The 25696-nt window shown below is 41.1% G+C and overlaps 1 protein-coding gene across 8 annotated transcripts in view; it reads left to right on the top strand.

The window, feature by feature from the left end:
- Positions 1–25696, top strand: part of B3gntl1 (UDP-GlcNAc:betaGal beta-1,3-N-acetylglucosaminyltransferase like 1) — a 117125-nt gene that overhangs the window by 62603 nt on the left and 28826 nt on the right. For 2 of the 8 annotated variants that reach the window (XM_063242349.1, XM_063242351.1), the window contains exon 5: positions 699–24718. The exons of the other annotated variants lie outside the window; for them this stretch is intronic. In XM_063242349.1, the coding sequence (XP_063098419.1) occupies positions 18051–19034 (984 nt within the window). In that variant the 5' untranslated portion in view covers positions 699–18050 and the 3' untranslated portion in view covers positions 19035–24718. Of the gene's footprint in view, positions 1–698; positions 24719–25696 lie in introns of those variants that run through there. 8 annotated transcript variants of the gene reach the window in all.

The raw sequence follows: 25696 nt of genomic DNA, 5'->3' as shown, positions 1-25696 counted from the left end.
TGAAGGCTGCACCTGAACGGGTCCCACTGGATGGCCTGAGCATACCTGGTGGCCACTGCAGTGACCACCAGCCATGAGGTGGTCCACAGCACATCATCCCATACAAATACTGAGCCACCCATTCTCTTTGGTGGCTTGGCATGGGAACACAGGGGCTGCCCCATATCTAGGCCTGCACCAGTCTCTCTGTCCTGCTGGATGTGAGCTTTCCCAAGCCCCACTAACACCTATCAAGCCAGTGGACATCTCCGTCTGAATTTGAAAACTATTTCAGTCTTGAAGAAAACTGGAATCTTCATGTAATAATTACCTTCTGAAAGTAGTATTGCTTTTGATTATTGGCCTCTACTGTTCCTTTAGCTGGATTAAAAATGACAGCATTTAATAGCATCCAGGAGGACATGAGTACCCTTTTGATGTGCTGCCCCTCCCTCATCAGCATTGTGGCTGGACACTGCTGCCCACTCACTTACTGCCTGGTGCTGCTTCTGGGGGTGTGGCTTCAACCAGATCTGTGCACCTCCATAATATACCATTTTCCCAACAAGGCATAAAGCCCTTTTTCCATGCAAATTTACTTCTCCTATTTTGAGTGGCAGAATCTTCCCTTAATGGCCTTTAAAATATGAGTGACTACAGCCTGGGGAAGCTGATCAGTTTTCCACCATTCCTAACAGGATTTCCTCCCTTCCCATCAGGGCAGGAGATGAAATCCAATGAGTAGACTCCTTGGCGTTTCTCATACTCTACCTGAGGAGCTGTGGGGCCAGCAGGATCTGAGACTTGGGGCTCCTATCGACAGTTACTGAGAAGTAGGCTGCTCTGTGGCCGCCAGTGGGGCTGCCAGCAGTGCAGCTATTTCCTGTCTGTACTAGAGACTGCAGTCACAAATTGTGGGCTACAGCCCAGTTCACAGTCACAAAATCACCTTTGTAAGTGTCTGTTTGCCTTCCTGGCTGGGGACGAGAGAAGAAACCTGTGTCTCAGGTATGCACAGTATTACCACTGGGCACGTGGCCTCATCAGAGCAGCAGAGCTTCCTCTACAGGTTCAAGGGGCCTGGAGGCTCTTCCTTAAGGTTACCTTGCAGCTGACCCCAGAGGTCAACAGCACCCTGCAAGCTGTCAGTCCCCGAGGAGGAAATCCATGGGTTGCCAGCATGCCCTGCCCAGGCCTTCCTGCTGAGGAGTTGAGAAACTCTGAGACATGCCATTCCTTCCTGGGTACTTTCTTAGAACACACTGATTTTAGAATATGTTTTTCATAACAGAGAATCACAGCTGACTGGGGGGCAGAAGAGTCAAACCAGGTGGGCATGATGGTGCATGCCTGTAATTCTAGCACTTGAGAGACTGAGGCAGGAGGCTGGCCACAAGTTCAAGGCCAGCCTGAGCTACATAGCAAGACCTTGTCTCAAACACCAAAAAAGGAAAGAAAACTGAAGTCAAGTTCCAGCATCAGGGTGGATGCTTTCACCTCCTGTCAGCCCAGAGGTCCTCCAAATGGCAGACTGAAAATGCTAAGCTCCATCTGAGGAATCCTATCACCTCCCAGAAACCACTGAGTCGGGCTTCTATATGCCTTGGTTTCTGGTGTAGTGTGAGTCACATGAATATCGTGCACTGAACCCAGGGATTTAATTTAAATGGAGAAGATTTAATTTCAGCCAGAATGATATTCACAATGGATATATTTAAGGCAGGGCCCTCTTAAATAATGTGTTTACCTAGGGAAAATTCTATCTAAAGATTTGCAGATTTAGAGAAATTCTCTTTCCTAAAGCATTCTTGGCCATAAGAGCTGCAGGAGTCCCCAGCACTGTCTTGACAAGATTTGTGTCTGTGATCTCAAGTAAACTGACTCTTGTCTACCCAATTTGAAAATCCCACATTTTGAAATAAGTTTAGGCTCAATGACAGCTGCACAGTTAGTAGAGTTCCTGCATGTCCTTCTGTAGTCCTAATTTCCCCTGTGACACAGCACAGTGATCAAGCCAAAAAATCCACACTAGCATTCACCTTCAGCCAAGCTACAGAGGAGCTGCGTGCTCTGGAGTTCTGTCTTGTTTCTGGATCAGTGCAGCCCATCCCATGCTCAGGACATAGGACCCTGAGGACCCTGCATGACCAAATACTGCTGCCCTACGGTCACATCTTCTTCTGACCTGTTTTCCTGTGTTTGTTTGCTGTAACAAAAATGCTGTGGGCTGGGTGCTTTGGCTGTTTGAGGTCTTTTGTGGTTCTGCATAAGTTATAAAAGTGTTATTTCTGTTCAGAAGGCTATCATTTGTATTGTAATGGGGATTGCATTAAATCTGTAGATCATTTTGGGTAGTACAGACATTTTTAACAATATTAATTCTTCCAGTAATTAAATATGAGACATCTTTCAGCTTTTCAGTGTATCTTTTTCAATGTGTTTTATAAATATTTTGTAATTTTCATTATAGAGAAAAGTATTCACTTCCGTGATTAAATTTATTCCTTGGTTTTGTTTTGCTTGTTTGGGGCGGCTGTTATAAATAGAATTGCTTTCTCGATTGCTTTGTCAGCAATTTTTTATTGATATATAGAAAGCTAATGACTGGTATGTTGATCTTGTATCTGCAGTCTTGCTGAATTCTCTTATTAGTAGTAACAGTTTTTGGTGGAGAATTTAGGGTTTTCTGTATATACAGTCATACCATCTGCAAAAAGACATAATTTGACATGCTCCTTTCCTATTTATATGCCCTTTCTTTCTCTTGCCTTATTACTCTGACTCAGTATTCCAATATTATATTGCATTACGAGTGGTGAAAGTGGACTTCTTGTCTTGTTCCTAATCCAGATAAAATGATTTCAGATATTTCCAATTCAGTGTGATGTGGGCTCTAGGTTTATTATATGTAACTTTTACTGTTTGAACTGCATTCCTCTGTACCTTATTTTTTGAGGGTTTTTACCATGAAGTATGTTGAATTTTATTGAATAATATAATATATTGAATATAACTTTTTGTGTGTCTGTTGAAGTGGTCTTACTGTTTTTATTCTGTTGATGTGATGTATTTTTTAGATTTAGGTACATTGAACCTTCATTGTACTTCTGAGATAAATCCCACTTAGTGTTGGTGTGTGATCTTTTTGTGTCATGTTGAATTTGGTTTGCTAGAATTTCATTAAGAATTTTTGCATCTGTATTCAGGAATCTTAATCACTAGTTTTTGTTGTTATGTCTCTGGTTGATATTGGGTACTAAGGCTAATGCTGGCCTCATAGAATAAATTTGGAATGGTTATCTCCCTTTCAATACTTCAGAATACTTTAAGAAAAATTAGTGTTAGTTTTCTTTAAAAGTTTGGTAAAATTCAACAGTGAGGCCTGGAATTTTCTTTGTCGAGAAACATTACTGATTCAATCTTATTCTTTGGTTTTTGATCTGTTCAGGTTTCTTTTATATAAGAAAGCCAAAATATAAATAAAGAATAAAATAAAAGGTAGACAATAGGAAATAGAAAACTAAGTCTTTTTTTGCAAATGGGCGTTAATCCAAGACATGAACAGAGGAGGTAGGGAGGGGAGAAGAAAGGGATGAAAAAAGAATTAAAATGTGTTACATACATGTACCAACTCCCCATGGAGGATGTAGTCATTATATACTGCAAATGTACTAATAAAAAATAAAAATCAAGAAGAAAGAGCCTCTTTAATAAATGATGCTGAAAAATTGGCTCTGCACATGCTAAAGATTCAAATTGGACCCATATCTTCTACCATGTACTAAACTAAATTAGGAGTAGATCAAGAATCTAAATATTAAAACAGAAACATAAATCTTCTAGAAGATAGAATAGATAGAATTCTTGGAGACATTGGTGTAGGCAAAGACTTTATGATCAGAATCCTAGTTGCACAGAAACTATCACAAAGAATCTATAACTAGAATCTCATTAAAAAGCTTTTGCACAGCAAGAAAAACTATCAACAGTGTGAAGAGGGAACCCACAATGTGAGTTTGCCAATTGTTCCTCAGACAAAGGACTTCTATCAAGAACATATAAAGAACTAAAAAAACAAAATCAAACTCAAAATCCAATCCAATAATGGGCATCTGAGATGAATACACACTTCTCAAATGAAGAAATACAAACAGTAAATAAATACACAAAAACATGCTCAACATCACTGATTATTCAAGAGATGCAAGTTAAAACAACATTGAGATTCCATATCACTCCAGAAAGAATGGCTATTACAAAGAAATCAGGCAATAACCAATGCTGTATGGAAAAAAAGAACCCTTCTCCATTGTTGGTGGGAGTGTAGACTGATACAACCACTGTGGAAATCAGTGTGGAAAATCCTCAAAAACTAGCATTGGAGGTCCCATTTGACCCAACCGTTCCCCTTCTATCTTCCTAAAAGAATTAAAAACATCCTACCACAGCAATATATGTGTGCCCATGTTTATAGTAGCACAATGTGTAATAGTTAGATCTTGAAAACAACCTAATGCCCATCAACTGAAGAATGGATAAAAAAGATAAGGTCTTTTTATACAATGTAATGCTACTCAGCCGTAAAGAATGGTAAACTTAAGACTTTCATAGGTAAATGGATGCATCTAGAGATCATACTCATCAATGAAATAAATCAGACTCACATGTTTAAGTATCATATTGTCTCCGTAATGTGAAAGGCTGAAAGAATATATATGTATTTTATATATATATATATATATATATATATATATATATATATTTCATTTTGTCTCCTTGCTGTGACAAGCTGAAATTATATATGATATATAATTATATATAAGTAATATGTAATATATAAATGTATTAATAATACATATAATATATGTATATGTAGTAGTTAAGATAGTTATACTGCAAATTTCTCTTGAGTTCATTGAAAAGGTTTGTGCTAATATTATTTGGACGATTAAAAACAGACATCTTGTACTCTGAATAACTAATGATAACAATACACAACGTATATAATCATTGTTACTAATCATCGTGTTTTAAAATTTTTTCCCTTTAAAAAAATAAAATTAAAAGATTAAGTATTCACCATATATTTTGATCATACATTGTATGTAGTGCTTTGAGTTGCACTGTTTGGTTGTCTATTTGAAATGCAAATACACTTCACTTTACAGCTTTTGCTGCATCTCATTGGTTTTGGTATGTTACACTTTCATTGAGGCAAGAAAATTTTAAGTTTCCCTTGATTTCTTCATTGAAGAGAATGTTCTGGTACAGTTTCTAAACTTTCTTTTGTTGATTTTTTTAGTGTTATTGTGATTAGAGAAGGTATATGCTGTGATTTTTAGTTTTTTGTTTTGCTGAAAATTTGTTTTGTAGCCTAGCATTTGACCTTCCCTGAAATGTTCCATTCTGTAATTATTGAGTGAAATGCTCTGTAAATGTCTGTTAGATACATTGGGTCTGTAGTAGTTTAACTCTTGTGTTTCCTTGCTGATTTTTTTGTGTGGATGTTATGTTCATTGCAGAAAGTGGGGTATTAAAGTCTACAGTTACTGTGCTGGAATCTCTCCTTCTAGATTTAATCACATTTGCTTTGCATAACTAGGTGGTCCTAAATTGGGTGCATATATATAATTATTATTTCCTCTTGTTGAATTGATCCTTTTATCATTACATAGTGACAGTTTGTTTCTTTTGACAGTTTTTGATTTAAAGTCCATTTTATCTGATATATATATGATATATCATTTTATCTGATAGATTTTACCTGATACACCTGCTCAATTTTAGTTTTCACTTGCATGGTCCATCCATCTGTACACTTTCAGTCTACGCAAGCTATTGTGTTTCTTTGTAGGTGTCACACTGGCTTTTCTTCATGCTTGTAGTGTCCCTGATTGGGTACGTTTGTGCCTGGTAGGTGCACTGCCTCTATCACTCCTGTGTGGTGGCTCTTGTAGTAGTATAACTTCTGCTGGCAGTGTGCTTAGCACCTAAAAGGTTGCCTACTGCTAGGACGGTGTTTGTTGGATGAGCTGGGTTGGCCTTGGTCTCAGTGAAGGTTAGTGCAGTGTCCACATACCTTCTTCAGCTGTAATTAGTGTTTGCACTGTGAGTGCTGTGGGGTGAGATAGCATCACAGCAAGGATGCAGCTGCCTTTGTGGGGAAGGTTCACTGTCAGTCTTTAATTGTGGTTCACAAGCTGCAGATGTAGGGCATTTGTCAGTTTCCATAGGTTGTGGGCAGGTGGTGCTGCCCCAGTGGCCCAGACGAGGATGACACTACATGCCTGGTAGAGGATCAGCATGCCTGTCAGTGACTGAGGACTGTGTGGGCTTCTTGAGCTGCATGATCAGGAGGGTCTGCCCAGCTGCTTCAAGGGGCTGAGTGGGCTGGGCCAGGTGTTTGCTCAGGGACTCAGTGGGCCAAGCTTCTGAAGACGGGCTCAACTGCCTCTGCACTACGAGTCCACCTGGCTGCTTGCTAGCAGCTGACTGGCTCAAGGCAAGTTTCCAGGTTGCTTCCCGGAGCTAAGGTTCAGTTAACAGGGCCTTTTTCCTGCTTCTGGGGCCTTAGAAGAGTACACAGGGCCATCAGGTAGTTTTCTGTGGCCCACTCAACCAGTGGGCTTCCTAGGTGCTCCCCAGGGCCATGGCAGTGAGAACAGGCCCCTTGGGATGTCTTGCAGGGCTGCTGGCTTCCTGGCGATTTGTAAGAACCTGAGTGCTGGGTCACAGATGGCTATGTGAAACAAGAGCCTGTGTCAGGATGGTGCATTCTGGGCTGTGCTCTTCTCCAGCAAGGCAGTGGAGTGATTTCCCACAGGTCCCCAATAAGGGGCCAGACCTGCGAAGGCCACATGGTTCTCCATCAGTAAATTCTTAAGGTGAATGTGGCAGGAATGGTGACTACTTACGCCTCAGAATGATGTCCCTCAGGTTCAGGGTTGATCTCGAGACACAGGACAGCAGGTGCAGTGTGCTGGCTTCTCTTCTCAGAAAGCCATTGAGTGTCCCTGTGTACTGTCTCTTACAGACCACTGGTGTGCCACTCACCTCTTGTGGGCCCCTGAAGCCCCTCCCCCAACCCCCTGGAGGCCGCATTTCTTACTTCCTTTGGACCCCTGGACACCCCCCACCCCATGCTGATAAATGAACAGAATTATAGAGAACACCAGCTGTGCAGTGGTAGCCCACACCCACCCAGTTGCACCAGGCACCCCTGGAGGGTCTCACACCCTCATCATCATGCCTCTCCCTTGGGGGAAGAGCCACGTGCTGAGGAGGGCTGTGATGCTGAAACCAGTTTGAAGTCACTGGGTTCATGGCTGCTAGGTGTACCTTCTCCGTGTAAGATCCAAACCTGCCATTAAGCTAATTTCCTCCAGTCAGGGAGTCTGTCTTTGTTGGCAGGGATCGTAAATCTCCAGCTCTAATAGAAAACGTATAACTCAGTGTTTGTTTGGCCTCTTTTTGTAGTGAGTCAGCATTTGTGTTGACTCACTTGTTTTTCCACCGTAGTAGTCACCTCCACGTTTCAGCAGCCTGTCTGACGATGTTGACACCCCTAGTCAGGCTGTGGCCTCCACGTCCTGCTTCCTGACCTGCCTGTGGTAGCCCTGGCTCCTTCCCCACACTGCTGGACTCCTGGCCAGCTAGGACAGGCCCTGTCCTGGCGTCTCACCCTGAGCCTTAGTCTGGCCTTTTCTACACCTGTACATGTGTCCGCACCCATTGTATATCAGTGGGAGGCCCTTGTTGTCCTGAGTGTCATTGCTGTGAGCTAAATATTCCCTAGTCCTTGGCAGGTGTGCAAGGCCTTGGCAGCACACAGTTGTAATCTCAGCATGTGCGAGGCTAAGGCAAAAGGATTTCAGTGAGTTTGAGGCCAGTCTGGGCTACATAGTGAGTTCAAGACCAGCCTGAATTACATAGTGAGACCCTGTCTCAAAAAAACCAAAAAGGGGGGAAAAAAAGTACATTCCCTAGTTCAAGACTAACTGTAAAGATAGAAGCAAACAGAGCCCCAGATGGGCAGGGTGCCTGGCTGAAGTGTAAACCCTTCACTTTGATGTGGGGCTTAGGAGATACATAAACACACTGCTGGGAAGTCAGGGGTCAGGGACACTCTCACTGTAAGGCCAGGGGTCAGGGATACTCCTGCTGTGAGGTTAGGGGTCAAGGATACCCCTAGGTTTGAAGGCAGCAGACAAGGAGACTCTCACTATGGGCTCAGGAGACAGGGTCACCCTGCTGTGAGGTAAAGGGTTAAGGACACCCCTATGAAGTTGGGTCAGGGACATCCTCTAGTTTCTTCTGGTGCTGAGTTTTGTTTGTAAAACAAAACCCCTGTCTACACCTTCCCAAGGATGGCTGTTCTTTGAGCCACTCATTGGAAGATGTTTTAAAAAGCCAAATAAAAGTGATTTTGCAGCTGGTTTAGATGATAGTGTGTATGGATCACCTTATTGTGGGCTGTAGTGATCTCAGTTTTTCCTGGGTCCACAGATACCACTGAGTCCTTCCACTGCCTACCACATGTAGCTGGGAACCAGCATGGAACCACATGCAGACAGAGCCTCCTGTCTTGGGACTTTGTGATAGTCTTTCTCAATAGTATAACCTGGAAAGACCATTAGAACTGACCTGGATTGTGTAACAAGGTTCACATTTTGTGTATTCATTTATCTCAGTGCTTGTTTCCCTAAGTTTTTTTGCAAGGTAGTGACATTTTACATTTACTAAAGATAAGAAAATGTCTTGGTTACTTTTCTCTTATTGCTGAGACAAAATACCCAACACCCCAAATTAAGGAAGAAAATGTTTAGTTAGCTCACAGTTTGCAGAGGTTTCAGTCCATAATCAGCTGGCTCCAAAGAGGGTAGCATGGCTCCAGGGCAACATTTCAAGGTGCCAAGAAGACCCAAAGCAGTAAGAGCAAAAGTGGGGAAGAACAAGCCTCTTCTCCCTTAATTGTATGCAGGCTACCAGCCCCCCAGGGTAGGTGTAGCACTCACAGCCTCTGTGCCCTCCTCTTACACAGGATGAAGATATTTACAAAGTAAGGATCCTGACTCCCTGCTGAGTCTCTTTAGTTAAATTTCTAAACTTCTCAAGTTGACACAATGGATCAACTACAACAGAAAAGAAGTATGTTTTGGAGAGACAGAGACAGAGAGAGAGAGCACTGGTGAAAGAGAGACCACAGTGGCCACAAGGTTAATGGCAGAGGTCTTTCATAGCCTCTACTTCTCAGGCTGATGGCAGATCTAGGACATCCTATCAAAAACTTGCTTTATCTTGAGTCAGAACTGAAGATAGCATTTTCTGATTATCTGGGGGGAGCTCTTAGGAACTTTTTTCCATACATGTGTCCTGGATCTCTGTGACTGACAGGTCATACTCAGTTGCCTAGATGGCTGACCTCACCCTAATCTCCTGCTTCATTTCCCCTGAAAGACCCAAATTCCCATAATTCTTTTTTTTTATTTTAAAGGGGATAGAATTAAGCACAACAAAACAGAACAAAATAGGACATAAGAAAGCAATGTAAGAGATATAAATTTCAAAGCTAGATGACCAGATCATACTGTCTCTTGTTTTCTTCCAAATATTTGTCCATGTCTTCCCATACAGAGAATTTAAACAAAACAACATGGTATAAAACTGATCCAAACAGAATGAGGAAGGTGTTTTAGGTCTTTAAAACCAAACAGTAGGGAAGTCACCAATGGCTCTCATAGAGTCTCTCATTCTCTTCAAAATAGCTGTCCATACTTTCATGTATATTGAAGTTCAATAAAACAAAACAAAACAGGCTAAAATAACACCATTAGTTAGAACAATGCAAAACAGTGATAAAAGAGATCGTAGAAGGAAATTCCCGCTATGTGCTACATTGCCTGTAGTCAACCTCTCAAGGGATGTCCAGATCACTGGTTCCCACTTGCTAACAGTGGTGTGTGTGTGTGTGTGTGTGTGTGTGTGTGTGTGTGTGTGTGTGCGCGTGTGTGTGCGTGTGTGTGCGTGTGTATGTGCTGTTTGATTCTCAGCCCACGCGCTGGCAGGCTCACAGCCGCTCACCAGGGCGGGCGGTGGTTGCCTGGTTTCTCAACGCACCAGGTCCCAGCATTGCGCAGGTCCCAGTAAACACCCGTGGCTCCTGTCCTGAGTTGCCACAGTGGCCGCGCTCACAGCTGTTCACCAGGGAGGGGAGTCAAATCTCCATAATTCTTTATGGGTTGTTGAGGTCTCCATCTTCATACAGTTACTACCAGCTAAAAGGGGCTGTAGGCCCGACCTACTGAGCATTATGTGCTCTCCAACTACCTTGGGATATTGTGGATTACTTGCCAGAAGAGAAAGCTTAGTGAGTCTGTCAGGAGTGTCATGGGCTGTTGTGTGGGTCGCCACTTGAAGCCTTGAATGGATAAACTTTACTAGTAGATGGGGGACAAGTATAAGAAGGAACAGGTCAAAATATTTTGGGGGTTTGTTATGGTTGATACACTGTGTCAACTTGAGAAGTTTAGAAATTTAACTAAGAAACTCAGCAGGGAGCCAAGATCCTTACTTTGTAAATATCCTCCTTCTGTACAAAAGGAAGGCATAGAGATTTTGTGAGTGCTACATCTGCCCTGGAGTGTGGGAGGTGGCTTGCATATAATAAAAGGGATGAAGGGTCTTGTTCTTCCCCTTTTTTGTTCTGGCTGCTTTTACTGGCTGCTGCCTTGAAGTGTTGCCCCTGTGCCATGCCACCCTACCTTGGAGCCAGCTGATTATGGACTGAAACCGCCACAAACTTTGTGCTAAATAAATCTTTTCTTCTTTTTGGGTGTCAGGTATTGTGTCCCAGCAAGAAAGAAAAGTAATCATGACAGGCTGTATCTTAAAAGGTGATTCATGACAGATCCAGCAATTAGAGACATTAAGTTTTATTTCTATAGTTGTTTCAGAGGAGAAAGTATGATGAAGAGGGATGTGACATAAACTACCAAGAATCTGAGAGCCATAGCCCAGCAAGATTACTCATATTGTGAATCTGATTAAGAACAGGAGTCCTGATACAGGTATCCATTTAACCTGTGGAGGATTAGGGATCATTAATGACTGTGTTTATCTGCACCCAAAGCAGTACTAGAATCTTGCTTTTTGAAGAGGTTCCTCCAATCCTGCAGAGGTTCACAGGAGTAGTTTTCTACTTTTGGGTGGTCTTTTTCTCAGATAGTTCTAGTGGAGCTAATTTTATCTTAAAAAATGTAAAGACTGCCCTTGAGGTAAAGACTGCCCTTCTTGCCTATTAGATTTGTGATTTCCCAAAGAGACTTTAACTGTATCTCTTTGGTGCCCCTTGTAAAGAATGAAGTGACCTGCCTGGGAAGACAGACTGCTGCAAGGAATTGTAGAATTTTACTAGCATCTTATAGAGGATTACATATTAGCCAGCAAGCTCATTTCTTTCCATATTGCTACGTGGCCATGTAGCATCAGAAAGTCATAGAGTCTATAACTGCTTAGCTTTTTGCCCTTTCCTGATATCAATGCCTGAGTAAGAGCTGTTAAGCTTTTCTTTCTAAGCAAAGGTCTCTAGGGGGAGGGGCCTGGCCTCTGTGATGTGCTGTGAATAAATAACTGCATAACTGCCTTCTTGTGTCCTTCTGGACAAAGTTATTCCATCAGTGACCATGCCTCCTCAGGGCGTTGGAGGGGCCTGTCACTGATGCCCTTCTTGCTTGCAGAGATTTCGGAAATCACTGTTTACAGGAGTGGCGATCCTCTAAACCTGAGGCAGGATTAAGAGTAGTACAGGTCTGTATGGTAACCTAGTGGGAGTCTAAGAAGCATGGCCTAGCATAGTCCCAACAGGTAAAATCCACTTTGGCCATTGCTCAAATTAGAGAATTGCCCCCAACTTTACTAGTAAATCTCTTCCTTGTAAGGGAGTAGGACACCATGGGACAGTTAAAGACTCATGAACATTTGACCTTCGATTTGACTTGTCAGAGCAGATGTAAAGAAATTCCAACTAGGGTACCTTTGACTCAAATTATGATTACAGATCCAGAGGAGAGTTTTCCAGAGAAGGAAATGAAATCAGTGTGGGCCCTGCAGGTCCTTGTAGGAGATGGAGCTGTCTGTGGACAGGGTCGTCCAGAGTTTCCTGGACCACTTCAGTCCTCTTCATCAGAGGCGGTGAGGTTGTGGCTGGCCTAGGCCCCTCTGTGGGAACAGGGACTCAGTCCTCCCTGAGCCAGGCCCATCAGCCACCTGACACAACCGAGGGCCCAGGTAGTGGCCTGGTATTGTTCACTGTGCCTCACATTTTCCCAGTAATAAAAACTTGCATAATTACTTTAAGGCAGTACAAATAAAAACCTCAATTTCAGCATTTATGGGAAAAAAAGAAAAAAAAAAGCCTTAGAAAGTTCTCAGTATATGATAGGGTCTGTTATCTATTAATTCCAGCTCTACTTTTGCATGGCTGGTTGAGTTGACTTTCACTGACTGTTCCCTTTGTTGTACTCAGGCTCATTTCCGTTAGAAGAAAGGGAGGGGTCTAACCTGATTTAGAAGAAAAGAGGGAAAGAGACCCATATGTTCTGTGAAAGCAGAGGCTTTAGCTCTTCTCTGTAAGTATGAGATTTCCTGCTGGCCATGAGGACAGCTGAAAAAGAAAATGGTAAACAAACATGGCAGAATCACCCACACGACGAACCAAAATGGCCAAACAACATTGCAGAAGCACATGACTGATCCAAATGACAAACTAAAATGACTGCCAAGCATTGTGGAAGGGTGGACTAGGATGGCTCTTCAGGTTTTAAGAATCAGGACCCTAGAGCTGGGCATGGTGGCCCACTCCTGTAATTCCAGTACTCGGGAGGCTGAGGAAGAAGGATCATTGCTATTAGAGTTTTCTGGAGCAACAGAGGAGCAAAAAGTAAAAAAATAATAATAATAATAATGAGTTTATTGAGGATGTGGAAAGGAGCACACAACGCATGGGTGGCTGGGCTGTCTCCTTCCACCAGGTACAGAGAGGCAGAGGGTTATACGACCTCTGATCAGAAGTGGCGATGGGGCGGGTATTGATGATATGTCAGGAACTGGTTGGAATTCTCTGTGTGTGCAAACAGGAAGACGAGTTGCAGTTAGGGCTGAAGAAGAAGAAGCAGGAAGTGGTAAGCATTCCCGCTTTGGCCTTCCGCCATGTTAGACCACTGCCAAACTGTACAGTAATTTACACTAGGGAAGGAACCTTTCGTTCCTGTCTTTGTGTTGTTAGAAAAAGGGTGGAGAGGAGACTCTGTCCTCTGAACAAGAGCATCGTGTCCTCTGAACAAGGGCAGGTTTAGGGGTGGTTGTGGGATCACAGCTGATGGCCATGTAGAAGCTGGTACCAGGTATTTCAGCCAGGACAAGGAGTTAATCATTGGTGGATGCTCGCATCCTAGATTGGAGAAATAAAAAGACAAGGTGCTATGAGGAGGCAGGCCACTGTCATAATTAAAGGGCCCAGGAAAGATAGAAGGAAAGGTGCCCTTTATCTGAATGTGTCATTCCATCAGGGTCATGGGAAGGAAGAATCTGAAAAATAAGTGTGGAGTTGGGAGGGGTGGAGTTCTGAGAGGTAATTATTTTCCTATCTGAAAGGCTAAAACTGTATATAGGACTTGTCCTTGGTCCAGGGGTTGAGATGGAGAAAATGGGAAGCATGAGAAATGTAAGGCCTGACAGTTCAGTCATGTTTAGGGAATTATAGGCTAAGGTTACGGAGGGCTGTGGCTGCGTCACTATAAGTGAGATGAGATCCTAGACCCAGAGAGATCTCATGTTTAGAATGTAAGGGATCAGAAACTAAATAGGATGACAAAACATGACCTGGCCTGAAAGGTGTGGTGGTGGGCCCTTGGTGAAACAGAGATGGGTGGGAGATAGGAGATGTGACTCCACTCAGAATGTGTGGAGTCAGGAGGGCACTACTTAGCTTGAGTGATGTGGAACCAGGATGACAGTCCAGTAACCTTGACTGCTGTTGCAGTTGCAAGGAAGACCAGGTAGGAGCCATTCCACTTTGGCTGCAGTCCAGTTGAGTGATTTGAGAAATAAAGGCTGGACCATTACCTGACTGGATACTCTGAGGTAGACCAAACCTTGGAATGATTTCTTACAACAAGACTTTGATAACTATATCAGCAGTCTCCCTGGTTGTGGGAAAGGCTTTTGTCGATCCTGAAAAAGGACAGTCAAAGGTGAGAAGGTATTTAAGAGTTTTGTGATGGAGACTTCCGGGAGAACATGGGGGACAGATAGCAGCAGCTACGGAGGCTCTCTGAAAGACCCAGCTTAGAATCCAGGAATGGTGCGGAGTGAGGAATCCTAAGCAAAAGAGGAGATATGCCCTGCTGACCCAAGAATGAACTGGGCTGAGAGAAACCAACTGGGAATGCCTGGTGCTATAACAGGAACAGATAAAGCCTCAGCGTGGAAGCTGGAGCCCGCGCCATTGGAAACCGCAATTTGGGTTTCCTGTTGCCGTAGCTGCGTCTGAATCAGCTCAGCAGGGAGAGAGACGCACGAAAGCTCTGAGAGCGGGAATCGGTGAACGGAGTTGACAGCGGAACAGGCGGGGAGCCGTGCATTGACCTGCAGTGAGTGAGAGAAACTGGGACTCTTCCACAATCTAGGAGGTTCCAACAGAGGACATTCTGGGACCGGGCAGACTGGCCGGAACAGAGTGCTGTAGTGACTTCAGCCACGTATCCCCTCTCAAGTGGGATTGGTGAGCAGTGCCTAGCTTACGTGACACTGCTGGCTGAGACCCAGTAGGCTAGCACAGCCCAGGTCCCAGCGCCTGAAGGTGACCTGAAGGGTCGGGCCCCACATAGGCTGCCCAGTTCTTAACTCCCTGGTGCGCTGCAGTGGGTGGGAACACCTAGCCGGCGCAATTCAATCAGACTGTGGCCAACAAGGAAGGAAGCTGGGCCTCCTATATACACTTTCATATTAGGAACAAAGAATATGGGAAGAGGGAGCAACAAAAAAGGCCCCTCAGCCCCCAATCCTGAGAAACAGGCAACAGCAGACACCGCACCAATAGACATAAAGCGCTATCTCCAGAGCCTCATAGACGAGTTCAGGAATGAAGTTATTAATGACCTGAAGCTAGACATAAGCAGAATAGTTAGAGACATGCTAAGCACCACCCAAGAAAAAAACAGATGGTGCAATGGAAGAACAGAAAAAGAGGGGAGAATTCTTTGATGGAGAAAATAGAGAAAGCATAGAATACGTGAAGCAGGTTCAAAGAGATTACCAGGAAACTAAACTGTATCGAAAGCTGGCATAACAGCTTGAAAGAAACTAAGGATAGATTATCTGAACTGGAGGCCAGATTTGTAATGTGGGAGCATGAAATGAAAAACTTCTTAAAAATAACAAACAAACAAACAGCAATAATACAAAGACTAGAAGATGATAAGAGGATCTATAACTTAAGAATTAAGAACATAAAAGAAGAGGTAGGGACATCAACAAATGAACTACAAAAGCTACTGACAGAAATAATCCAGGAGCATTTTCCTAAATTAGCAAAAGGTAAAGATACTCAGATGTATGAAGCCTTCAGGGCCCCAGCCACCTACAACCCAAACAGAGCTACACCCATGCATATAATAATCAAAATTCCAGAAATCCAATATAAGAACAGAATATTAAAAGCTGTCAGAGACGAAAAACAGATCACTTACAAGGGAACACCCATCAGAATTACAGCAGACTTCTCGGCACAAACCATCAAATCACAAAGAGCGTGGGGGGAAATAATTCAAGCTTTGAAAGATAATAACCTCGGGCCAAGATTGATATATCCTGCACAACTGTCCCTGGAAATTGATGGAAAAACAAGGTGCTTCTAGGATAAAGAGGAACTAGGGGAATATGCAACCACCAGTTCAACTCTACAGAGAATACTGCAGGATATTCTAAAAAAGAAAAATACGAAGAATCCAGAAATAGTGGCAGAGAGGCCACAATGAATGGAGCAGAAAACAAAATGAAGAAGACAAACTGATAACTAATGACAGAAAAAGAGCTCAACAGAAATGAGGCAGAGAAGATTGGATGATAGAAACAGCTATTTTGGAGAAAATGACATCATAATAGGTAATGTTGATTTAGTATCATCTTGTTTTGAAGTCTCATCAAGCTTTTGCTCTTCTGTCTCCATTGGTCTTAGCATTATTGGAATTTATTATATGTGATAGTTTAAACAAAAACTTTTATAGACAAGGAGATTATACAGAAACCATTAATGGTTCATTTTCTGTTAGTTGATTCTAAATACCCTGTAATGCTGTCATTCTCTTAAATGGTTTTACATTGTTTTGATATATTTGATGCTATAGTATACGAAGTTATACTCAAAGATTTCAAGGAAAGAGACAATATGGTAACTACTTTTATGTCGGGATTATCTTGTGGTAAAACACTATTTTGCTTAAATGGTTATGTTTTGATCTGCGCTGTTTTGTTGTTATGCCCTCTTTTATTTCAATCTCCATTTTATTATTTACTTTTTTATTTTTATCCTTTTAATTAAGGGAAAAATAAATTTAAAAAATAGTAGGATATATTATAGTAACCCACTTTGATTTACTATTCACTTGATTTGAAGCCCTGTATTGCTCTCACCATCTTGTTTTGACTGATGTTCCTCTATTCTGTTTTGCTTGATAGTACTAGGTTCAAAAGTATAGGCAACAGCTGTGAAGATAGTGGGATTCATTATGACGCCCATTCTCGTTGACTATTATCTACTTTTGAAGACCTGTAATGTCTCCAATGTTTTGATTTTATTGGTTTCATTCTTTACTGTTTTGTTCAATTTTACTATAACTGATGATATAGGCAATTCTATTAGAGATAGCAGGAGGCATTATGGTAACCATTGTTGATGACCTTGTATTATGTTTTTACATTATCTATAGTATGTCCACCCTTTTGATTTGACCGACTCTGTTCTGTTATGTCACATTTGGTTTTACTCTCTTCCAAAAAAAGTAATAAGAACTGTGGGAGCAATAAAACCCAAAATGTGTAATAGTCATTGTACAAAAGAGAGGAAAAGAAAGTGCTCTAAACGATATAACTGGCCTAGCCATCGGCGTGCAGAGGAGGAGCTGGGCGGATCCAGAGTGCCTGCAGAAGCCCCTTCCTTTGTCTGGAGGAGTGAATATTTCTGCAAGCAGGGAGGGATCCCAGGTTCCTGAGGCACCTCGGCCTGTGCCCAGCCGCGCCGAGCCATCGGTGTGCAGAGGAGGAGCTGGGCGGATCCGGAGTGCCTGCAGAAGCCCCTTCCTTTGTCTGGAGGAGTGAATATTTCTCAAGCAGGGAGGGATCCCAGGTTCCTGAGGCACCTCGGCCTGTGGTGAGTGGCCAGCACAGTCTGCCCAAATCTCAGTCTGTTTCGGACCCCCCAGGCTTCTGGGTGCAGTGAAGTGGAGCAGTGGGTTAGACGCCACTACAGCCACCTCCCCATCCCGGCTACACCTGGAGGTCTGCGGAGCTCACCGGGTGGGCGGGCCTACACTATCCCCCCCCCCCCCAGCCCAGCCGCGCCTAGCCATCTGCGTGCAGAGGAGGAGCTGGGCGGATCCGGAGTGCCCGCAGAAGGCCCTTCCTTTGTCTGGAGGACTGTGGATATCTCTGCAAGCAGGGAGGGATCACAGGCTCCTGAGGCACTGAGGCCTGTGGTGAGTACCCTAACCCGGCTGCGATTCAAAAGCTGTGGATCTACCAAGGGGCAGGTGGGCGCACAGTGTCCCTGAGGCCCAGCTTGTCTGGAACCCCGGAGTTCTGAACAAGCAGAGGAGAGCCATCGGTTCTGCAGGCCCAATGGCCTGGGGTAGAGTGGTGCCAGAGTCTCAGTAGCTGCAAACATAGAAGGGGATTTTCAACAGATCCTGAGGAGGCTTTCAAATAACACTTGAAACACAGAAATATAGGAAAATGACAAAACTAAAGACCAAATTACAACCTCAAACTTCAGCCCATCTCAGGAAACCCTAGGAGGAATGTATTTAGAAGAAAATATATCCCATCCTCCTCATATATCAGACACAATAGCTACTGAAGTTGATAAGCAACTCCAGGAAGCTTTAAAGAAATTCAAACTCGAAATAATATCCCAGATAAAAGAAGAAATGATAAAAGAAATGAAAGAGATTCTAAATATATCTAAAGAAAACACAGATAAAAAATTGGAGGAACTAAACAAAAAGATAGAATCCCTAGATGAGCAATATAAGAAACAAACAGAATACATAATGCAGATGCACAGAGATATACAGGAAATAAAAAACTCCACTGAAAGTTGTAAAAACCGCCTTAATGAAAATGAAGATAGAATTTCAGACCTTGAAGACAGGATTGCAGCTAGTGAACAGGAAAGGAAAGATCTTTTAAAAATAACAAGGAATCAGGAAACAACAATTCAACAACTGCAAGATGATGCAAAGAAGAATAACATAAGAATGATAGGGATTAATGAAAAAGGAGACAACATAAAGGATATCAAGAGGATATTTAGAGAAGCAATAGCTGAAAACTTCCCAAGCATGAGATCAGAAACTGACATCAGGATCAGTGAAGCATATAGAACTCCAAATAGTCATAACCAAAATAAAACTACACCCAGACATATAATAACCACCATCCCAGAAATCCAACACAAGAATAGATTATTAAAAGCTGTCAGAGAGAAAAGACAGATCACTTATAAAGGAAAACCTATCAGAATCACAGCAGACTTCTCATCACAAACAATAAAGTCAAGAAGAGCATGGAGTGAAGTATTCCAGATCCTAAAGCAAAATGATTTCCAACCTAGACTGATATATCCTGCAAAACTATCATTTAAAATAGATGGTGAAATACGATACTTCCATGACAAAGAACAGCTGAAGAACTTCATGAACACCAAACCAACCCTGCAAAAAATATTGAAAGACAGTTTAGATACACAAAGGAAAAAACCACTAAGCAAAGCAGATAATTAAACAGAACAGAAAGATAAAGATGCAACAGCAGAGAGATAAGATTCCTACAATTAACCAACATTTCACAGTAATAACCATTAATGTAAATGGTCTCAATGCACCAATCAAAAGAAACAGACTAGCAGAATGGATCAAGAAACAAAATCCAACCATATGCTGTTTACAGGAAACCCATCTAACCCAGAAGGATACTCACAGACTGAAAGTCAAAGGATGGAAAACAATTCTGCATGCAGCAGGAATCCAAAAAAAGGCAGGAGTAGCCATTCTGTTTGCAGACAACGTGAACTTTAAACCAACAATAACCATAAAGGATAAAGAAGGTCACTACATACTCGTAAGGGGAAAACTCCAAGAGGAAGAGATAACTATCTTAAATATATATGCACCAAACTCCAGAGCGCCCAGTTATATAAAACAATTATTAACAGAAATGAAAACTCAAATTATCAGTAACACAATTGTAACAGGAGACCTTAATACGCCATTGACACCAAGGGACAGATCGACCAGACAGAAAATGAGTGAAGAAATAACAGAACTGAATCATACCTGTGAACAAATGGGTTTGATAGACATATACAGAATGTTCCACCCAACAACATCAGAATACACATTCTTCTCAGCAGTACATGGATCATTTTCTAAAATAGACCATATATTAGCTCACAGAACATATTTAAACAAGTGCAAAAGAGCTGAAATCATCCCTTGCATGTTATCGGATCACAGCGCTCTGAAATTAGAAATTAACGATAAAAGATACTGCAAAAATCCCACAAACACATGGAAACTGAATAACACAATCTTGAGTAATCAATGGGTCACAGAAGAAATTAAAGAAGAAATTAAACAATACCTAAAAGAAAATGAAAATGCAGATACAACTTCCCGGAATCTGTGGGATGCAATGAAAGCCGTTCTGAGAGGAAAATTTATTGTACTGAGTTCCCACATCAGGAAAACAGAACGAATACAAATAAATAACTTGATGCTACACCTGAAACAGCTAGAAAAAGAAGAGCAAGTCAAGCCCAAAGCCAAAAGAAGAGAGGAAATTATAAAAATCAGAGCAGAAATCAATGCAATAGAGACTAAGAAAACAATCCAAAGGATCAACAAATCAAAGAGTTGGTTCTTTGAAAGAGTAAATAAAATCGATAAGCCCCTAGCCAACCTTATTTAAAAAAGGGAAGAAAAAGCTCAAATTCATGCAATAAGAAACGAAAAAGGAGAAGTCACTACAGACCCAATAGAAATACAGAAGATCATCAACACCTATTTCGAAAACCTCTACTCTCAAAAGTTTGATAACACAGAAGAAATAGACAGATTCTTAGAAGCATATGAAGTGCCAAAGCTAGATCAAGAGGATGTAAAATTGTTGAATAACCCAATCTCGGTTACTGAAATTGAAAATGTAATTAAGTCCTTACCCACCAAGAAGAGCCCAGGCCCAGATGGATTCACTGCAGAATTCTACAAGAAATACAAAGAAGACCTAATGCCGACACTCCTCAAACTATTCAATGCAATTGAAAGGGAAGCAATCCTTCCTAAGTCATTCCTGGAAGCAAATATCACTCTAGTACCAAAACCTGAGAAAGACCCAACTAAAAAAGAGAACTATAGACCGATCTCCCTAATGAACACAGATGCAAAAATCCTCAATAAAATATTGGCAAATAGGATCCAGCAAATCATCAAGAAGATTATACACCATGACCAAGTGGGATTCATCCCAGGAATGCAAGGATGGTTCAACATACGCAAATCAATAAATGTAATCCACCATATCAATAAAGCCAAAAATAAGAATCACATGATCATTTCTATAGATGCAGAAAAAGCCTTCGATAAGGTCCAACATTTATTCATGATAAAAACTCTACAGAAAATTGGAATAGATGGTCTTTACGTTAATATAATAAAGGCCATTTATGACAAACCAACAGCCAGCATCATACTAAATGGCCAAAAATTGAAAGCCTTTACTTTAAAATCAGGCACAAGACAAGGATGTCCTTTATCACCACTCCTATTTAATATAGTACTGGAAGTACTAGCCACAGCAATTAGGCAAGAAAGAGAAATAAAAGGGGTAAAGATAGGAAAAGAAGAAGTTAAGTTATCATTGTTTGCAGATGACATGATACTCTACATAGAAGACCCCCTAAGCTCCATTGAAAGACTCTTAGATACAATAAATAAATTCAGTAATGTGGCTGGATACAAAATCAATACTCAGAAATCAATAGCATTCCTATACACAAACAACAAAATCACAGAGAGGGAAATAAGGGAAACTGGACTATTCACATTAGCAAGCAAAAAAATGAAATATTTAGGAATTACTCTTACGAAAGAAGTGAAAGACTTATACAGTGAAAACTATAATACACTGAAAAAGGAAATTGAAGGTGATCTCAGAAAATGGAAAGACATCCCTTGCTCATGGATAGGAAGAACAAACATTGTGAAGATGGCCATTCTTCCAAAACTCTTATACAGATTCAATGTAATCCCAATAGAAATACCATCAACATACCTTATAGATCTAGAGAAATCACTCCTAAATTTCATCTGGAACCAGAAGAGACCTAGAATCGCAAAAGCAATTCTAAGCAGCAAAGACAAAGCAGGAGGCATCACAATCCCTGACTTGAAATTATACTACAAAGCAACAGTAGTAAAATCAACATGGTATTGGAATCAAAACAGAGCTGAAGATCAATGGAATAGATTAGAAGATACAACCACAACTACAAACACACTCAACCACCTTATCTTTGATAAAGGAGCCAAGCAGGTTCACTGGAAGAACGACAGTCTCTTTAATAAATGGTGCTGGAAAAACTGGCTCTCCATTTGCCGAAAACTAAAGCTAGACCCATGTCTATCACCATGTACTAAATTAAAATCTAAATGGGTCAAAGATCTGAATATTAAAACAGAAACGCTAAATCTATTGGAAGACAAATTAGGTAGAAACCTTGGAGACATAGGAATAGGTAGAGAATTCATGAACAGGACTCAAACTGCACGGGAAATACTTCCCAGAATCAACAACTGGGACCACTTCTTATTAAAAAGTTTCTGCATGTCAAAAGAAATCTCCAGCATAGTGAAAAGAAAACCCACAAACTGGGAAAAGATTTTAGTGAACTCTCTCTCAGACAAGGGACTCTTGTCTAAAACATATAAAGAATTAAAAAAACTCAGACCTCCAAAATTCAAAGATCCAATCCAAAAATGGGCATCTGAGATGAATACGCAATTCTCAGATGAAGAAATGCAAATGGCAAATAAATACATGAAAAAATGCTCATCATCATCGGTCATTAGAGAAATGCAAATTAAAACCACACTGAGATACCATCTCACTCCTGAAAGAATGGCCAGGATCAAGAAAACCAACAACAACAAATGCTGGAGAGGCTGTGGGGAAAAAGGAACTCTCCTGCACTGTTGGTGGGAGTGTAGACTGGTACAGCCTTTGTGGAGGTCTGTCTGGAGGTTTCTCAAAAAGTTGGGATTGGAAATCCCATTTATTCCAGCTATTCCACTTCTAGGCATATTCCCAGAAGAACTGAAAGCATCATACCACAGTGATATATGTGCACCTATGTTTATAGCAGCACAATTTGTAATCGCCAGATCTTGGAAACAACCCAAGTGTCCATCAACTGAGGAATGGATAAAAAAGTTGTGGTATTTCTATACAATGGAGTATTATTCAGCTATAAAGAAGGATCGCATTGAGATATTTATCAATAAATGGGCACAGCTTGAGACCATACTCATAAGTGAAATAAATCAATCTCGCATGTATGAATACCGAATAGTTTCCCTAATGTAAGTAATGATTCAAATATATAAAAATATGTGATAATCATGATTCCCCATTATGTGGCCTTGAAGCCTTATAAAATTTTTACTTATTAATTAGAAAGGCTTTATTCTGGGCTTCTTGATATGGAAATATTTGAAGCTATAGTATATGAAGTTTTATCCAAATATTTTAAGGAAAAAGACAGACACTATGGTAACTACTATTCTTTAAAAAAATTATTTAGCTATTTCTTATGTTTATTTTAATTAAGGGAAAAATTTTAAAAATTAGGATATATAATAGTAACTCTTTTCGATCTCCTATTAACTTGTTTTGAAGTCCTGTAATACTCCCACGATCTTGTTTTGACTGATTAGACTCTGTTCCATTCTGTGCGATAGTAGCAAGTCTGAGGGTATAGGCAACTAATTTGAAGGCAATAAGATTCACAAAGATACCCATTCTGGTTTGACTATTGTCTCCTTTGGAAGTCCTGTAATGTTCACAATGCCTAAGTTTTATTGGTCTTGTTCTCTACTGTTTTGTCCAACTTTATAATATCTAATGAGATAGACAATTCCTTTTAAGGAAACAAGAGACAACGTTGATAACCACTGTTAATAACCTTGTACTCTGTTCTACATCATGTGCTATGTCTAGCCTTGGTTTTGACTTACAGCTTTGTTTTGCCATATTTGACTTTATTCTCTCCCCCCCAAAAAAAGTAATAAGAACTAAGGAGTAATAAAATCCAAAATGTGTAAATTTTGTTGTAAAAAAGAGAGGGAGGAAAAAAAAAAGAGCTCTAACGGATATAACAGCAAGTGTGTTTAGGGGTGTTAAATAGCTGACTATATTAATGTTTTTGGATCATCGAACACAGCTGTTTGCAGTCTTTCTGTCTACTTTGTATTCTTTGATACTGTGATTTGAGCAACTATTTCCAAGATGATAATATGTAATCTATTAACAGGTGATTTCTTACTGTTATGTTTTTTTTTGTAGTTCTGTATTATGTGTAACCTTACACTGCTTTGTTTTGTTTTGTGTTTTTCTCTTTTTCCTCTTAAATAAAAAAAAAAAAAAACGATATAACTGCATGTATGTTTAAGTGTATAAGATAGACAATGATATTACAGAGTTTTGTTGGATCATTGAACAAAACTGTTTGGTCTCACTGTTTGAATGTCCACTATATAAGCTTTAATTTTGTAACTTGAACAAATATTTCTAAGATGACAGTATGTAATCCATTAACTAGTGATTTTCTACTGTTTACTTTTTTTCTGAAATTCTGTATAACTTGTACCCTTTTTCTGCTTTTTTTTCTTTTTCTCCTTAAATAAAATTAAAAAAAAAAAAAAAAAGAGTTTTGTGACATGTGTGTCTGCCAGTCCTGACCAGGGGTGTGTCCAGGAAATTGATGATTAGGAAAGAAAGGGGGTGGTCTGTGTCCCTGAGGAGAGGTTCTAGTACAGAGAAGACAGGTGTAAGTGGTTGAGACCTGAGAGTGTCTGGATCAGTCCACATAACTGCAAAGGAACCCTGACCTTCGGGGCGTAGGGGGATGGTAAAAAGGCATCTTTGAGGTCCAGAATTGTGAAGTGAGTGGTGGAGGTAGGAATATGAGAGAGCATAGTATAAGGGTTTGGCATCACTGGGAGAATTGGGATATCAGGCATTGATTACCCTAAGGTCTTATATCAGACAATAGGACCCATTAGGCTTGAGTATCAGGAGAATGGGAGTATTATAGGGTGAGTGGGTAGGTTTAAGAAAACCATTGTCTAAAAGATACTTGATTATAGGTTTAAGTCCCCGTAAATGTTTGGGAGGTTAGGATATTGGAGGATGCAAGGGAAGACTGAAAGATCCCTGAGATGAATTAAAACAGGCATGGCATGGGTAGTGCACGTGGCCTTGGAGGTGTCCTAAACTATGGGATCGACAGGGGAAGAAGGGAGAGGAGGGGATGGCTTTGGGGTGCACTGTAATGCTGTTTGGAGGACCAGAGCTGTGGGAAGGGAGAAGATAAAGGGGAAGTTAAGCTTTTGGAGAAGATCCCTACCTAAAAGGGGTGTGGGACCTGTTGGTATTACCAGAAAGCTGTGGGTAAAGAAGAGAGTTTGGAACCTGCATGGAATGGGCCCTGTTTGAAGAGCCTATGTAGGTTGGCTGTCAATACCCACTACAGAGACTGAGGATTTAATTTAATGGCCTGAAAACTCAGGAAGAACAGTATAGAAAAGAAACAGGACCCTGAAAAAGTGACATTATTAATATCCAGAGACAAAAGGCCGTCTAGGGGAACTGCGTACCTGACATTTTGAGCACAGAAAGGGGGAAGTGGAGGTAGTGGCTACTCAATCAGGAGACTCAGTTACCAATTGCTTCTCCTTCCTTTTTTTTTTTAAAGAGTCAGAAAGCTGAGAAAAGTATCACTTTTCAGCTCTGCCAGAAATGCCACCTGATTTCTGGGGTGTCATGGACTCTTTCTGGAGATCATTCCAGGTTTTTGTTGTCCTGAGAAAGAAGACAAAATAAATGAAAAAGATAGTGAGGTTTTACATTTATTATAGTTGGGGAAAGAAGTTTGCTCTGCAGGGTGAGAGAACTCACAGCAGCCCCTTTCCCTAGAAGTTTGTCCTTCACAATTTGATGGCTTCCACCTAATTGTACTAAATTAGCATCCCTACATTTTCAAATAGATTACTATACACTAGTCCCCATGGTTTTCTTACTTAAAAGGAAGTATCACAATGGCAACAAAGCTTTTGTAAATGGGGAGGGGAGAAAGTGTTGAAAGGAGGGGAGGGAAATGGTAAAAAAA

The sequence above is a fragment of the Cavia porcellus genome, unplaced genomic scaffold, assembly GCF_034190915.1.
Source record: "Cavia porcellus strain 051 isolate PalLab524CR breed Dunkin Hartley unplaced genomic scaffold, mCavPor4.1 scaffold_32, whole genome shotgun sequence".
NCBI lineage: Eukaryota > Metazoa > Chordata > Mammalia > Rodentia > Caviidae > Cavia > Cavia porcellus.
Note: the sequence above shows the minus strand (reverse complement) of the source record. Positions and strands in the feature narration are given on the sequence as shown.